Source organism: Pogona vitticeps, chromosome 1 (assembly GCF_051106095.1).
Source record: "Pogona vitticeps strain Pit_001003342236 chromosome 1, PviZW2.1, whole genome shotgun sequence".
NCBI classification, from domain to species: Eukaryota; Metazoa; Chordata; class Lepidosauria; order Squamata; family Agamidae; genus Pogona; species Pogona vitticeps.
This window is the reverse complement of record NC_135783.1, coordinates 50,637,673-50,655,622: the sequence shown is the minus strand read 5'-3', so window position 1 is coordinate 50,655,622 and position 17,950 is coordinate 50,637,673. Positions and strand designations below refer to the sequence as shown.

Sequence of the window (17,950 nt, the reverse complement as noted above, 5' to 3'; positions counted from 1 at the left end):
AAAAACAGTTACACATAAATCATCTAGAACTGTTAGCTATCATAAAGGCCTTGAAGTCCTTCCTACCTCTGGTGAGAGGCAAGGCGGTTCAGCTTGTCACAGACAACACCACAGCAATGTTCTATGTGAACAAGCAAGGAGGAACAAGGTCAAAGTCCCTTCTACTTCTCTCGGTACATCTCTGGGAGCGGTGCTACCAGGAGCACATTTACCCAGTAGCCATTCACATAGCCACCACAGACAACCTCATTGCAGACGAGCTCAGTCACCGCTCCACTCAGAACCACGAGTGGGAGCTGGACTCAGAGATTTTTCAGGAACTCTGCCACAGGTGGGGGACACCGATGGTCGACATGTTCGCCATGGTCTCCAACAAGAAATGTCCCCACTATGCATCCAGGGCAGGAAGGGGCCCCGGGTCATTGGGGGATGCTTTCATGATCCCTTGGAACGAGGGCCTTGTGTACCTGTTTCCTCCCATTCCCATGGTGCAGAAGTCAGTGGTCAGAGCTCTCCAACTGAGAGCAGAGGCAATCTTGATTGCACCTTGGTGGCCCAGACAACCTTGGTTCTCTCTACTTCTGCAAACAGCGGTCGACAAGGTGAAGCTTCCCCTCGTCCCACACCTAATCACTCAGGACTCGGGGTCGATCTTCCACCCAGATGTGGACTCCCTCCAATTGACAGCGTGGAGGATATCCCATCAATAAGGGAAGTCCTTGACAAGGCAAGGAAGCCTTCTACTTTGCGACTCTACCAACACAAGTGGCAAGGTTTCCTCAAGTTTGCTACAGAGCGGGGTTTACAAGCATCTCCCGTCTCTTTATCCACCTTACTACTGTATCTCAGACACCTTTTTGACCTAGGTCTAGCTAAGTCTACTTTAAAGGTGTATACGTCTGCAATAGTTACCTTTCAGCCTATGGGATCACAGTCCTCCAAATGGTTTTCCCATCCGACTGTAAAAGCTTTTTTCAGAGGTCTATCCAACATGAGACCTCCTGTGAGACAACCATTGCCCAATGGTCATTACAGACTGTGCTACACTCATTGGTTCGTCCACCTTTTGAGCCTATGGCTACTTGTGATTTAAAGTTTCTTTCCCTAAAGACTTTATTCCTTGTGGCAATCACTTCTGCCCGTAGGGCTAGTGAATTGGCTGCTCTCCAGGCTGATTCTCCTTACCTTCAATTCTTCAAGGACAAGGTGGTGTTACACCCAGATGTTTCTTTCCTCCCCAAGGTTGTGTCGGATTTTCATGTCAATCAGCCCCTGTTGTTACCTACTCTCTTTTCTGAACCCTCTTCCGATGTTGAACGCACGCTCCACTGTTTGGATGTTCGTCGTGCATTATCCTTTTATGTCTCGACCAAAGACTTTAGACAGGTCCAAAGACTGTTCTTATGCTACTATGGCCAACGCAAAGGGACTGATGCTTCAACTTCAACTTTGTCCAGATGGCTGGTCTCCACCATCTCTTTGGCCTATGAGTTGCAGCATAAACCTCTCCCTGAAAATCTGCGTGCTCATTCTACAAGAGCTGTTGCCACATCCACGGCCCTGCTGCGAGGGGTAGACATCCCCGACATATGTAGAGCAGCTACTTGGTCCAGTGTGTCTACCTTCATCAAGCACTACAGACTGGACCTCAGGGCCAAGAATGAGACCAGATTCGGGAGGGCTGTCCTTACATCACTGCTGCAGTGACGGCCCACCATCCTGTAAGTAGCTTGGTAGTCACCCACCAGTGTGGATTCATAGAGAACCACGTTGAAGAAGAACAGGTTACTTACCTGTAAACATGGTTCTTCAAGTGGATTCTCTATGAATACACACGACCCGCCCAACCTCCCCACGTGTCCGTCACTGCTGATTGAGTTCCAACTCTCTCTATGTGCGGGCACATGGAACTGGGGATTTTTGGCAGGCTGCACTTGCGCAGTGCAGGGCAACCTAAACTTTGTATCTTTTTCCTCATAGCTCTGGAAAATTCCGAGGGGAACCAGCGCAGGCGCTGTTTAACCCACCAGTGTGTATTCATAGAAAATCCACTTGAAGAACCATGTTTACAGGTAAGTAACCTGTTCTTCTCATTCATGATTAGATTTTTGGGGGCTTGCAGAATTTGGGTGAGAGAATAGAGCTCCAAAGAATGAATCAACATATTTTCAAAATGAACCAAAAGACTTACTCAGTAGCCTGTCTAGCCTGTATAGGCAGTAAATATTTATATTTTCCTGTTTAGACTGATAATCCAAACAGCTGCATTCCCCTTAAAGTTTGTAGTAGTTTTATCCATTTTCTTTTAATGTAGCCATTCCAGCTTTTCACTATGACTGCTTATCTTTTAGACATTTTAGGTTTCCCAATTAAGATCAGACTTGTGCTGAAATTCAGATTGCCATCCTTTGTAGACATAGTACATATGCAGCCATTATTTTGTTAATTTAACTGACATTTTATTCCTTTTGTGTATTGCTTCAAACATTTAGCTGTCATATAGCAACCTCCTTTCATCTGTTGTATCAAATGCTTTGTTATCTTTGTCAAATTTGTTAGTGGGTACAATGTTTAGCCTACATCCAGCAAGCCAAACCTCTTACTGTCATTGCCTGTAAGGCAGTGATCCCCAACCTTGGGCCTCCAGATGGACTACAACTCCCAGAAGCCTTTACCACCACCTCTTCTGACCAGGATTTCTGGGAGTTGAAGTCCAAGAACATCTGGGGGCCCAAGGTTGGGGACCACTGCTGTAAGGAGCATGTGGAGGGGGGAATGGAACACAAGTGGGAAAGTGACATGCTCCCAGGACCTGTAAAGTGGAAGTGCAAGCATGCAGCAATAAATTAGGAATAAAAGGGGAGACAGAGGAGAAGAAAGGGGATTCTAATGGGATCGTTCCTCAAGGCAGGAGAGTTGCCCATAACTGTGGTAAGAGCAGATTTAGAACAAAATACAAAAAATGGTTTTAAAAACTCTAAAATGTCCCACAGAAGCCTATGTTTAGAAGTAACAAATAAACAAATTAATAATGTTGCAAATCACTATGTTATTTTTTAAAATTGCTGTATTTACTGTTTTGTTACCTTAAAGTACCACATTGTAGTTAGTTGTAATGCATTATTTCCAAACTGTGGGTAACTGGCAAAGAAGCTTATACACTGGAATCTTCCTGTCAAAGGGTTGCTTTATCTGTGCCAAGCTAAAGTAAGCATGGGAAGAAATAGGCTTGTTTCTCTAAATGATGGGTGACCTTTATTTTTTCAAGACAAAAGAGAATGGATGGGGCATATAAATTTGGTCTAGCTCTGTACTGGTACCCCATCTAGTGGATAAGAGAATGGTGCTCTTTAGTTTTAATAGAGGCTGGTCACTTTCCTGTTCTTACTTGAAACATTTTCCTTAATCTTTTGAACTTCTGGAAGAAAATAAATCTAGCAATATCAGAGCCATTTTTATTGTGAATGTAAAACAGGCATTGTGGTATCTGAGGTTTGTGTGCTGTCTCATGATTTGCAGCAAGGTAAATGATAACTGTTAGGTGCATAAACCTGATGGCTGAGGTTTGGCATACGATTAACACATTTCTTAGGTTCCCAGTAGCCTATTTTTCTTTTTCGTGGCCTCTGTGAATGCACACATATGGGTATTGTCTGCGCCTGCGCTGACTCTCTCGGAAGATTCTAGAGCTAAAAGTAACAATTTTATGGTGTGATCCTCCACGAGGTATATGCTCCTCCCACCCACCATCTTTCCCAGTTCCTTTTTTCCGCCGAGCTGAACGGTTCTCAGGAAAGATTGAGCGCTTCGCTAGTTGCCTTTTGGCTATTTTTCTAGGCTCCTTTGAGCTTTTGTTTAATTGCCTACTTAGTGATCCTCCGCGTCTTTTGTTTGCCTAATCAGCTCCCCACGGTCTTTTTATTCCCTTTCCCCCCCCCTTCCCCACTTCCCTTGTTCTTTGCTTATGGCCTCTGCTGCATTCGGCAGAGCTGTCCTGTCATCCTTCTTACCGTGACGACCCACCAACCGGTAAGTGCAGCTTGCTAGTCACCCATATGTGTGCATTCATAGAGGCCACGAAAAAGAAAAAGAGGTTACTTACCTGTACCCATAGTTCTTTGAGTGGTCCTCTGTGAATTCACACAACCCACCCATCCTCTGTGAATTCACACAACCCACCCATCCTTCCCCTCTCTCCGTCACAGGTTAACTATGTAATTATTTAATTCATTCTTTCCTTCATACCCAGCGGATAAAATTAAGGAACTGGGGAAGATGGTGGGTGGGAGGAGCATATACCTCATGGAGGATCACACCATAAAATTGTTACTTTTAGCTCTAGAATCTTCCGAGAGAGTCAGCGCAGGCGCAGACAATACCCATATGTGTGAATTCACAGAGGACCACTCAAAGAACTATGGTTACATGTAAGTAACCTCTTTTTCTGAGTGATGGAGGTTCACAATGGGATTTGTACTTAATAATGTTAGAACTGCAGAGCTGGAAGGGACCCTGTGGTATTTGTATTGACTACAAATATTTAGACTTTTTAAAAATAAATATTTTATCTCTAGGAAAAACAAGCACGGATGTGAACTTTGTCGTTGTAAAAAGTGCCCAGAACTTTCATGTGGTAATATCTGTCCAATGGGCTTTCAAAAAGATAATCAAGGATGCCTTGTCTGCAGATGTATAGGTAGGAGAATAAAAATCTGTCAGTCTTATTTTTCTCAGAATCACATTGGTATTCTTGTTCTCTGCAGATTGCTTATCAAATCACAGAACACTTTGTCTTTCCGAATGGAAATTCATGCACATTTTTCTGTGTGTTGTTTTCTTATTGATATAAATGTGTTTGTACACATTTTTATATATTCAGTCCAGTATAAGCATAGTTTTGTGGCACTGTTTCGTACCAACATGAATGGCAAGACCGTGCATTTCAATGACAAACTATGGAAATACATGGTCTTCTGAGATAAAATGCACTAGTCCCGTGAGGTGCAGGATGGATATCTATCTGTGAAGATTCTCAGTCATCCAGGTGCAGTTGTCTGGAAGTTGAGTCATGCCAACTGAACTTTCTTGTTTCTTGAAACATTTCAACCTAGCAAGAAAGCTGGATATCCTGTCTAATCCCAAATTAAAAAAATAAATAATGAAAAAAACTGAATTGGCAGATTGGTTTCTCGACACGATACTTCTTTCTGCCAGTAACTGTTGATTGCTTACTATTTGTTATATTTAGTATAGAAAAGTAAAAAAAAGTTTGGCATGTTAAGTTTAAAAATTAAAAAATTAAACTTAAACATTCAAAATTAAGAAATGAATTAATTGCTGTTAGTTTTTAAAATTGAAAATATTTAACTCACTAAACTGGCATTGTTAATATGTTAAATTAATATGTTGATTTAAATGGTACATTAATGGTTTCTTTATAGAGCATACATGCAACAATACCATATTTCTCTGAGTTCTGGGAGTTAACAGGTAACTAGTGCCCATTAAAGAATTAACTGGCTCCTTCCCATACATTTCTTGAGCACCGTAGAAAGCATGGTCTGAGAGTATAGGCCTGATTGAAAGGTCTCTCAGTGATCTCTTGACCTATGTGATCTCCAGTAGCTACTGAAGTTATAGTGATCCATTCCTGTTGCACCCAAATCCAATCAGTAGCACTGTCTATGGAAGAAAAATATTCACTTCAGTCACCTCTGGACAATTTTGAAAAATAATTTTATTTGAAGCAAAATCACAACCCAGCAGTCCTACATAAGGTGAAATATGTTTGATTTGCATGACACCTTCCGTAAAGGTACAGAGGAAAAGAAGGTCTATCTGCTGAAGCCCTATCTGAACTACCTATTTAATGGCTGCCTGAAAATTTGCCTATTTGAATGCAACAGTAAATGAAATGATGTATTAATAAACATGAAAAAGAAAAATAATGAAACCTGTTCTTTTTCTTATTGCTGGGGCTGTATTTTTGAATTGGGAAAGACAGACAGCTAGATTATTACATTTGAATCCAATTCTTTCTGGACATCCCATAATTAGATAGTATGGGGGTCTTCAGGGTATTTGCAAGGGCCTCAGGGGTCTCTTCCAGAGTCTCTCAATTTGACGATCATTGGGCCGGTAAAATAAATGTTGGGCATTTAGTCCATCATACTAAAGCATTGTATTTTTATTTTTTTAAAAAAATCACATACAGAGTTGTCGGGCTCTATAATGCCACCAGCCAAAGTGGGTTCTTGCTTATCAGTTGATGGGCACCGTCATGAAAATGAGGAAAGTTGGCATGATGGCTGCCGTGAATGTTACTGTCATAACGGACGGGAGATGTGTGCTTTGATAACTTGCTCTGTGCCCAACTGTGGCAATCCTACCATACATCCAGGACAATGTTGTCCATCATGTCCAGGTATTATTTCATGTTTTATTATTGTATTATTAAATATATTATGTAATTATGCTTAGATATAGATTCTTTCTTGTGTTCTCTGTGAAATTGTGCATATGGGGCATTTACAGAGGTTGCCTTCAAACGCCAACAGTCCTGCTTGAAATTTTACTTGTGGGAGAAATCATTACAGACAGGTAGTCACGCAAACCAAAGCATTCCAACAGAGCTTCAGTTCCAAAATTGCCACCTCCAATTCTGCAATCACCTAAAGCCAAGATATCTCACTGTGCTATTCTATCTCACTCAGCATTGAAATCTTCCTTGAGAACTGCACACCATGCCAGCCACCACACTCTTGATTTCAAACACCCCAGCTTGGTTTCTATAGCAGGATCTTGAAAGCCAGACATAGATCAGTAGATGTCATGCCAACTTGTTAGCGCAAGAACGCGGAAAATTCAGCAGAGTTAGTAGAATAAAGTCCAGTCCAGGAAATCCAAAAGAATCACGCATATGCAGGCAGCTTCACCAACACCAATGTGTATTTACAAGCTGTATACAGCAGTGCAGTCCGACAGCATAACACTCATCAGAACAGGAGGAAATACATCTACTGTACAGAATAGACATATATACTTATGGACAACTATCTGTGTCCAATCATATTAGACATTGCATCATACATGAGTCAGCCCTCATGAGTCATCATGACTCAGCATTTCTACACACCTGTTCATTATGGCTGCTCATTAACACACCTTATTCTGCTTAGGCCTGTAAATTTACCTTGACACAACTGGACTATCCTCTGTCAGGGTCATTCTGTATATCTCTGACCAGCATAACCAAGCTCTAACGCATACACCAAGCCAAATCAACAGACCCAAAGCCAAAACATGAGGTTTTGATACCAAAGCCTTTGGTGTTGACAAATCGTCAGTCACATCCCACCTTGCCTTCCTCAGAATTGGTTGTCCAACACCACAATCTACAACTGAGACACAGTCTAAACCATTGAATCAAATCTGAATCCAATCTTCAGTTTCTTCCAGCCCAGCTGAAGTGGCTACATCGGTAGATATGAGGCATAGGTACTGAAACCTCAGGACTTTACTCTAGGGATCCTCCAGCAAAGCAACACAAAACATCCAAGGGCTGTCACAGCCTGGCCCCATACAACAGGAAAGGAAGGAAGATGGACATGATTGGGAGATGGATCTGTTCTATGACTGCCTTAAGAATCAGGGTCGCTAATCATCAGAAGCCATGAGGCCATATCACAGAATTACTTGGGACAAAATTCAGTCCATTTCTAGTAGTGTTGTTGTTGTTTAGTCGTGTCTGACTCTTCGTGACCCCATGGACCAGAGCACGCCAGGCCCTCCTGTCTTCCACTGCCTCACGGAGTTGGTTCAAATTAATGTTGGTAGCTTCAATGACACTGTCCAATCATCGCATCCTCTGTCGTCCCCTTCTCCTCTTGCCCTCACACTTTCCCAACATCAGGGTCTTCTCCAGGGAAACTTCTCTTCTCATGAGATAGCCAAGGTATTGGAGCCTCAGCTTCAGGATCTGTCCTTCCAGTGAGCACTCGGGCTGTTTTCCTTTAGAATGGATAGGTTTGTTCTCCTTGCAGTCCAGGGGACTCTCAAGAGGGACCAGGGGACTCTCCAGCACCACAATTCAAAAGCGTTGATTCTTCGGCGGCCAGCTTTCTTTATGGTCTAGCTCTCACTTCCATACAAAACTACAGGAAAAACCATAGCTTTGACTATGCAGACTTTTGTCAACAAGGTGATGTCTCTGCTTTTTAAGATTCTGTTGAGGTTTGTCATCGCCTTCCTCCCAAGAAACAGACATCTTTTAATTTCGTGGCTGCTATCACCATCTGCAGTGATCATGGAGCCCAAGAAGTTAAAATCTGTCACTGCCTCCATATCTTCCCCTTCTATTTGCCATGAGGTGATGGGGCCAGTGGCCATGATCTTGGTTGTGTTTTTTTTTATGTTGAGCTTCAGACCAGTTTTTGTGCTCTCCTCTTTTACCCTCATTAAGAGGTTCCTTAATTTCTCCTCACTTTCTGCCATCAGAGTGGTATCATCTGCATATCTGAGGTTGTTGATATTTCTTCCGGCAATCTTACCGTATTTGCCGGCATATAAGATGACTTTTTGGCCCCAAAAACATGCCTCCAAGTGGGGGGTCGTCTTATACGCCGGGTGCACTTCAGTGGGGCCAGGAAGGAGCCGCCACCGCCGTTGAGTGAGTGACGTGGGGCCACGCTGGCAGAGGAGGAAGGCAGGCGGGCGGTCCGGAGGGAGGGAAGCAGAGCCAGCCATGCCTGAGCGGCCAGAGCCCGCTGCCGGGCTGCCCGCTGCCCTGCGCCATTGAGCCAGCTGCCCGCTCACCCGCCTGCAACTGGATAGCCCCTTCCCCTCTTCCGCCGCCCGCCCGGCCACTTCCCCTCCTTCTCGCCCTCCTCGCCACTGAGCCAGCTGCCCGCTCGCGCACCGCCGAAGAGCTGCTTTCCCTCCTCTGCCGCAGGCCCGGCCGCTTCCCCTCCTCACCGCTGAGCCCACTCGCCCACCCGCCACCGGATAGCCGCTTCCCCTCTTCCGCCGCCGCCACCCGCCCGGCCACTTCCACTCCTTCACACCCTCACGGCTGAGCCAGCTGCTCCCCCGCCTGCCGCCGGAGAGCTGCTTCCCCTTTCCCTCCTCCTCCGCTGCCGCCACCCGCCCGGCCACTTCCACTCCTTCACACCCTCGCGGCTGAGCCAGCTGCTCCCCCGCCTGCCGCCGGAGAGCTGCTTCCCCTTTCCCTCCTCCTCCGCTGCCGCCACCCACCCGGCCGCTTCCCCTTCTTGCCCTCCTCGTCACCGCCCATGAACTTCCAGGACAGGCACAGGCAGAGCCCCAGGCAGCCGGCGGCAGTGCTGCAGCAGAGCCGTCCACTTTATATTTTGAGTGGAAATGTTGGGGGGTCGTCTTATACGCCCAGTCTTGTATGCCAGCAAATCAAGTAATTCCGGTTTGGGATTCCTCCAGTCCAGCCTTTCGCATGATGTATTCTGCAATATGTTAAATAAGCGGGGGACAATATACAGCCTTGTCATACTCCTTTCCCAATTTTGAACCAATCAGTTGTTCCATAGCCAGTTCTAACTGTTGCTTCCTGTCCCATGTATAGATTTCTTAGGAGATATATAAGTTGGTCAGGCACTCCCATTCCTTTAAGGACTTGCCATAGTTTGCTGTGGTCCACACAGTCAATGGCTTTTGCTAGTAGTGTACCCAAGGACAAAAGGGTACTGGCCCTCACTTTTGAGCAGGAGACCACAGCACTAGCAATTCAGAAGATGCACACTGTCATCATGCTACAGATTGTGCTGCTAAAAATATACGTGCTGCAATAGCCCATATGGTACTTTTCCTCCCATGGTTCATGATCTGGAAAATTCACCTGGCCTGAAAAGAATTTTATGCAAAGTGAGAGAGCCATCTACCAGGTGCAATTATAAATATATATGGGGGAAATTCAAACCCTTATCTAAATGACTGGACAAGTCTTACCTTTCACTTGTGTTGCATACTGTCCTACATTTCTTGTTACATATAAAGGAGAAAAGTCTATCTCCTTCCTCAAAGTACAGTGGACCCTTGACTTACAGACGGCTTGACTTACAGACTTTTTGAGTTACAGACTTCTCTGGCCGCAAAATTTAGGTTTGACTTGCAGACTGAGATTTGACTTACAGACCAGAAAAAAACCAAAATGGAACAAAAACGGCCTGTTATGGGATTAATCAGTTTTCAATGCACTGTAGGTCAATGGAGACTTGACTTACAGACTTTTTGACTTGAGAACCGCCTTCCAATATGGATTAAGTTCTCAAGTCAAGACCCCACTGTACATTTTATCAGCCACCAGATTCAGCAGCTTCGCTTTTTTTTTTTTTTGAAAGCCAGTCCTTAAGAGGTTTTTGAAGGGTTTGAAAAATGTTTATGAGACCGCTATATAGTTGACCCTCAACTTACGGAATTAATCTGTAGTAGAACGGTGGCCGCAGGTCAAAAAGTTTGTAGGTCGAGGTTCCATTTCCCATAGGAATGCAGTGAAAACCATTTAATCCGTTCCAGGCAAAGAAAAAAAATCCTAGGCTTCCAAAGCTGCATCCGCTGCCCTCTGTCTCCCGTCCCCGGTGCCCTCTGCCTTCTGTCCACACAGGGACAGAAGGCAGAGGGCACCGGGGACGGGAGACAGAGGGCAGCGGGTGCAGCTTTGGAAGCTGAAAGCCGCTCCACGCCTGCTGCTGGCTTTCGGAGCCGCTTCATGCCTGCTGCCGGCTTCCGGCTTCCTGAGCTTCAAAACCCCCTTCACTGCCCTATCCCCATCCCCTGTGCCCTCTGCCTTCCGTACCTGTGGGGATGGTAGGCAGAGGGCAGCGGGGGCAGCTTTGAATTTCCTGCCCTTTCCTCCTGCCTTTCATAAGTCAAAGCTGTGACTGCAAGTCGAACTAAAATTTTGCGGCCGCAGCTTTTCATATCTCGAAATTTTTGTACGTAGGGACCGTCATAGGTTGAGGGTCCACTGTATTAGCGTCCATGTTGTCTTCAGATCTCAGGCTGTTAATGCACAAGGCTGTTGTACATAATGTGTGAATTCACAGATGAACATTTGAAGAACTACAGTTACAGGTAAGCAACCTGTCCTTCATAGGAAAAAATAACTTGTTTTTAGCCTCATTGTTTTGGGATTTTGGTTTTTACAGATGAATCCGCTGTGGACAAACCTGACCTCAGTGGTCCAACCATTTGTTACGTTCCAGGAGGAGAATATTTTGTGGAAGGAGATACATGGAATATTGATTCTTGCACACAATGTACATGTCATAATGCACAGGTTTTGTGTGAAACTGAAGTGTGCCCACCTCTTCTTTGCCGAAATCCAACTCGTACTCAGGACTCATGCTGTCCACAGTGCCCAGGTGAACATTCAATGTAAACATTGTAGTTGTTTTGCTCTCCCCATGCAAGATGCTACTGAAAAATAATGTAGTGGCTGAAATTCTGTTGCTTTACATTGTTAGTTGCAATGTATAATCTTTAAGTAGGACTATTGAATAAATGAAACTTACAGATCAGTTGTTTCACGAAATCCCTACAGATTCAATGAACCTACTCTGTTTGCATCTTACCGTATTTGCCGGCGTACAAGACGACTTTTTGGCCCTGAAAAACATGCCTCCAAGTGGGGGAATCGTCTTGTACGCCGGGTGCATGTCCAGCAAACCCTCCCTCTCTCCCAGCGAAGTCACTTAGCTGGTAGTAAGACCAAGTAGAGCCCGGCTCCTAGCCTGGGAACAGCCTGACTCTAGCGCCGAACAGCTGACTGTCGGGAACAGCAGAGAGGAGGCAGCTATTTTGAGATGCGACCATTTTTTTATGTATGAAGGCTCTTTCTGTGATACTGAGCACTGCATGATCAAGAGGAGAGGCTCTGCATATAGAGGAGGTTCTCCTCTTCAGGAAGTTGTTCTCCAAGTGCATAAAACAAGAAAAACTTACAAGTGGGGCTTATGTGCTTTTTCTCATTGTATTTTTATTTTCAGTTGTTACAGAATGCCTCAATAGGGTTGTGTTGTAAGAACATTTGGAAAATGCCAAAATCCAGAAAATCCTAATAGCATACATGATCATCACTTCATTGATAGAAAACCTGCAAACTTCCTTTAATGTAATTTCATATTCTGAAAGATAAAGTGACCTAGTTGATAGTTACATTCAAAAAAACAGTTGATTCATATTTAGAGAATCAGATCCAAAATTCACAAACACATGGAGAACATTCACACTTCATCATGACAAATTTCCTACCATTTTCCTTTATTGCTTACTGTCTTGCATCTATGTATTTTAGACGAACCTGCTCAACCTTCCTTGGCAAGCAATGAGAGCATGCCCGGTTATTGTAAAAATGATGATGGCGATATTTTCCTTAGTGCTGAGTCTTGGAAACCCAATGTTTGTACCAGTTGTATTTGCATGAATGGTGGAATCAGCTGTTACTCTGAGTCTTGCCCACCAGTATCTTGTGACAGACCTGTTTTAAGAAAGGGACAGTGTTGTCCATATTGTATAGGTGAGTAAATGAAAGGAGAAGAAATGATGACATGCTGGGGCATTTTTCAGTCATATTTACTCAGAATCATCATGCCATGTCAATTTCTACATTCATTTTATTTTGTACTTTGTTTCTGACAAATGAAAATACCTGCTTCTGCTTGGGTTAATCCCATTGCAGTGCTTTCTCTTCTCCCCCCTCCGCACCCAATTTCCTTTCATATGGTTTTTCTCTCCCTCCTTAATATTAAGTGTCACAAATGACGTCTTCTTTCCTTTCACTAGACATTGAGGAGAAAAACAATATGGTTTTATTTATTTATTTACATTTCTGTGTTGCCTCAGAGCAACTCAGAAATTATTTTTAAAAACCAAACTTAAACCACAATAAATAATGACAATAAAAAAAATTAGACATGGGATTTTATTTAAAAATTAGTTAAAGCTGCTAAAAACATCTTTGAAACACTTTAAAAATACACACAAAATAATAATAATAATAATGTCCAGCACACAAGACCAAAGCCTGCTAAATTAGTTAAAGGTTTTTCTAAAATATATGATCTTCACTTGTCATCGGAAAGACAAGTAGAAGGAAACTAATTGGGCTCCCAGGGGAGGGCATTCCACACCCTGGGAGCAGCCACAGAGAAGGCCCTTCTTATGTTCGTATCATATGTGTCTGCGAAGGCTGTGGGACTTGAGTAGGATCTCCCCTGAAGATTTTAAGAGTCAAGAAAGGTCATATAGGGAGATGCAACCCCTGCCATAAAGTCCAGTTCAAGCCTGGGTCTAGATTAAATTTACCATAGACTATTTTCAGTGATCTTGTTTGTTGCCTGATATCAGAGAAATTGTGTCCTTGTGTCCTTAATTTGGGTTTTGCAAGAATAATGTTACGGAACAATTATGTGCCTTAAATTCTCATTTTAAGTGTTATTTAATAGGCAAAATGTGCAATGGTAGCTTTTCCCTCTGTTATTTATTTATTTATTTAACTTATATGCTGCCCACACTACCCAAAGGTATCTGGGCGGCTTATAACAATTAAAATACAGTAAAAAAAAACAATTAAAATATATACTCTAAAAATTGCCATCAGGATCCACAGCTGATATTATTTCAGTTAAAAGTCTTCTGGAAAAGGAAGGTTTTGACCTGGTGCCAAAATGTCATCAGCATCGGTGCCAGACAAATCTCAGTTGGGATGGTGTTCCATAGTCTGGGGGCAGCTGCCAAAAAGGCCCTTTGTCTACAAGTCATCCCTCTTACCTCCTTGAGGGACGGCTCTTTCAAAAGGGCCCCCTGGCTAAATCTTAACTGCTGGGTAGGTTCATATGGAAGGAGGCAGTCGTTCAGATGTCCAGGGCCCAAGCCATTTAGGGCTTTATATGTCAAAACAAGCACTTTGAATTGGGCCTGGGGAGCAACTGGTAGCCAATGTAATTTAAACAGAATCGGCTTGATGTGTCCCCTAGTGGCCCCACTATTCACCAACTGCGCAGCTCGATTCTGGACCAGTTGCAGTTGCGAGACCGTCTTCAAAGGCAGCCCCATGTAGAGCGCATTGCAGTAATCTATAGAAGATGTTACCAGTGTGTTTGTAACTGTCATGAGACTTCGCTCATCCAGGTAGGGCCATAGCTGGTATAATTTCCGCAGCTGAAGGAAGGCGCCCTTGGTCACCATGTCCACCTGGGCTTCCAGAGTTAGACTGGGGTCCAGGAGCACCCCCAGGCTGTGGACCCTGTCCCTTAGGGGGAGTGTAACCCCTTTCAGGTCAGGGAAATGGCCCTCCAGCCTGTCCGGCAAAACACTCACTAACAGCATTTCTGTCTTGTCTGGATTGAGTTTTAATTTATTAACCCTCATCCAGTCCATTATCAGGTCCACATCTATGTATTAGAAGGCCTTTTCTCTGGTAATAAACAGATTTAGGTTTCCCCCCCCACACACACACACACTGAGTTCATCCATTCTGTGCTTCTACCAAAGAATTACTAAGGAAAAGCAAGGGCAGACCAGAAGCCTGTTTATAGGTGCCTCACAAAGCTTAGAATCTTGGTAACCAACCAATCCAGGGATGCTTGTTACAAAGTAGCTCTAGATTCGGAGTAGACATTTTACAATATACAGTAGTGCTTCACTTAGCGATGTTAATCCGTTCCGGAAAAAACATCGCTAAGTGATTTAATCGCTAAGCAATTTTAAAAAGCCCATAGGAATGTATTAAAACGCGTTTAATACGTTCCTATGGGCTAAAAACTGACCTTAAAGCGAAATTCCTCCATAGCGGTGGCCATTTTGGGTGCCTCTACAGCGAGGCAAAACAGCGGTGGCCATTTTGTTTTTGCGGTGGCCATTTTGGAACCGCCGATCAGCAGTTTAAAAAAGTTCGCTTTGCCATGATCGCTTCCCAGCGATCATGGCAAAGCGAATTTTAGCCATAGAGGACATCGCTAAGCGATCGCTCCAGCGATGGCCAAAAGTCCATCACAGAGCGATTTCATCGCTCAACGGAGCAAGCGCTAAGCAAGGCACCACTGTAAATTGCAATGATTGTATATCTGTGCTAGAAGAACATCTGTGTTTAAGAATCCCATGTTCAGTTCCTTGAAGGAAAGGTGGAATAATAATGCACTACATAAAATAACATGATAGCAACGAATCATACATTGTTTTGGGTGTCTGATTTTAGGAACTTCAAGGAAAGGTTCCACACATCCATGCTGGAATTTCTGGAGCTTTTAAAATATGTTGTTGTGCCCATAATTATTAAGATAGAGATGTACTGTTTTTCTTCTGAATGTCTTAAAAACATAATGGGGACAAAAACTGGATATCTTTTCAGTTTGATGCAGCTTGATGGATGAAAGTGCAGGGTGGATTTTAAGACATAGGCTAAAATTCTGTCTGTGTAAGATATGCTGCATAAGGCTGACAATATCATTAGAATGATTTCCAAACATTTCCTGCTTCTGTCCTGAAAAAAGCAGTGTTTGTGAAAACTTATGCCAAGTAATGTTACTTAATCTTTAGGGTGCTAACTCTTCATTGTTTTTCACTGTAGTTGGGAATATGACTCTGAACATGTTTTGATCTTTTTTCAGTGATAGAGTTATGTTATTAGCATGAAGCAGAATGGTCATTATAGCACCCTGCCAAGCAAAAGCCACTGACGTTCAAAGCAGGCACATGATGTTTTCTTCTTCTTCCAACTACTTTGATGGCTTTCTGACCTCCAAATTGTATCATTATTTCAACAGAAGACACAGTATCAAAGAAAGCAATGTGTCACTTTAATGGGAAAACATATGCTGATGAAGAACGTTGGGATATTGACAGCTGTACTCACTGCTATTGTCTGCAAGGTCAGACCCTTTGTTCTACAGTTAGTTGTCCTCCACTTCCATGTGTAGAACCCATTATTGTGGAGGGAAGTTGCTGCCCAATGTGCCCAGGTAAGTATGTGTGTGTGTGTGTGTGTGTGTGTGTGTGTGTGTGTGTGTGTGTGTGTGTGTGTGTGTGTGTGTGTGTGTGTGTGTGTGTGTGTGTGTGTGTGTGTGTGTGTGTGTGTGTGTGTGTGTGATGTACTTACTTGCTTACTCAATTTATATACTGCCTTTCTCCAATAAAGAAACATGAGACATTTAATACAGTGCATTTCGGGGAGCCTATGTAATGTTAATCAGGAATTTTGGCACATGTGGAAAACAGAAAATCATTTAGCAAAAATAGGAAAATGCTGTACAAAATGTAATGAGTGACAAAGTGACTCTTTGGGAATTCCATGTCAGCTTTCTTATAGTTCAGCCACTAACCACCAAGAAAGATGTCAGGCAGAATAAATTTCTGATAAGCTGAAAATTAAGTAAAGTTGTTGGGTTAGTTCAAATAATATTTGGCCCTAGAAAATGATTGCTTTTTCTTTTCCTATACTTCCTATTAAGTCAGTAAGATATGCTTTAATTAGAACTACCTTCAATTTCTACAGCAGTGAATCAGGATTACATCTCTTGTCTCGGTTACAAAATTTTAGCACCAAGTAAAGGCAGCATTTTCTTCAGTGTGGCAAGGGAAGGTCTAATCTCTGATCTGTAGCCTAGCACTACAGAAAGGCTGACAGTTGGCCAGACAGAAATGGATAGAGTGCTGTGTTGCATCTACCTAATGCTATATAACACTAGGCATCCATTATTGTCAAAATCTAGTAACCTCTTTAAGAAATTACTGATGGTACTGTGATCTGTTCTGATTTTCCCCTTTGCATTCTTTGGTCTCTCTCTCTCTCTCTGAAAACAGAATTAGAGCAATCTCAGAAAGAACAATATTAACAGTGCTCTAGTTTGGACACTCTTGTTTTGTGAGCTGTGTGTAACTTTTCAGCTAGGATGGGAAACTTCATTTCTGACTGCACTATGCTGTTGTCTTTTGTTTGTCATCTATCAATGTTCAGAAATATTGTCTGCTTAAAGCCTACTATTTTATATATCAAATTAGACTTCCTTTATTGATCCCTGTGATCTTTTAAAAAGTGCTTTTCTAGCTACTGTCATCAGACAGTAATTACAGTGAAATGTGACACAATAGATTAGTGAAAAAAAATCAGGAAAAGGCTACATGGTTGTGGAAACTGTACGAATGCAGGGTATAAAAAGATATCTTGGACAACAGTCTCTTAGTTCTGTGTAGTCTCAAAAGCAGAAACGGTATAAAATAAAACAGTAAGAATCATACAAAATAAAGGATGTCTGTGAGCTTAATTGATGTGGTTAAGCAGAGGTAACTTTTCTAATGAGATCATATGACAAACTATTATGTTTTATAGAGATGTATGTACCTGAGCCTACCAATATTCCAATCGAGAAGACAAATCATAGAGGAGATAATGAACGGGAAGTACCAGTTCGGCCTACACTCAATGAAAATGATATTCATATCCATAGAGGTAAATTGTATTTCATCCAGGCAGAAGTACTATGTACCATAGATTGTTTAGATTAACTTACAGTTGTTGTTTTTCTTATATAGTGGTGCTTCGCTTGATGAGGATAATCCATTCCAGCAAAATCACTGTAGAACAAAATTGTCATCAAGTGAAAGTAAAAAACCCATTGAAATGCATTGAAAACCGGTTCAATGTGTTCCAATGGGCGAAATACCTCAGTGTCCAGCGAAGATCCTCCATAGGGCGGCCATTTTCCGGTGCCTGTAAAGCGAAAAAGCCTTCCTAAACACAGTGGGAAGCCATTTTGAAACAATGGACGGCCATTTTAAAACCCAACAATCAGCTGTTTTGATTGTTGTTAAGCGGAAATCAGTTCTCGAAGCAGGGAACCGATCGTCAAGTGATTTTTTCCTATTAAAACATTGTTTTGCGATAGTGATCACAAAATACTCATCGTTAAGCGATTTCCTCGTC

General features: G+C 42.9%; 1 protein-coding gene across 4 annotated transcripts in view; it reads left to right on the top strand.

Moving 5' to 3' along the window:
• The window catches only part of CRIM1 (cysteine rich transmembrane BMP regulator 1), a 196,666-nt gene that overhangs the window by 157,638 nt on the left and 21,078 nt on the right, over nucleotides 1-17,950 (top strand). For all 4 annotated transcript variants that reach the window (XM_072992639.2, XM_072992646.2, XM_072992651.2 and 1 more), the window contains 6 exons: nucleotides 4,575-4,696; nucleotides 6,215-6,424; nucleotides 11,178-11,393; nucleotides 12,326-12,547; nucleotides 15,795-15,989; nucleotides 17,357-17,476. In XM_072992639.2, coding sequence (XP_072848740.2) covers nucleotides 4,575-4,696; nucleotides 6,215-6,424; nucleotides 11,178-11,393; nucleotides 12,326-12,547; nucleotides 15,795-15,989; nucleotides 17,357-17,476 — 1,085 coding nt within the window. The remainder of the gene's footprint in view (nucleotides 1-4,574; nucleotides 4,697-6,214; nucleotides 6,425-11,177; nucleotides 11,394-12,325; nucleotides 12,548-15,794; nucleotides 15,990-17,356; nucleotides 17,477-17,950) is intronic.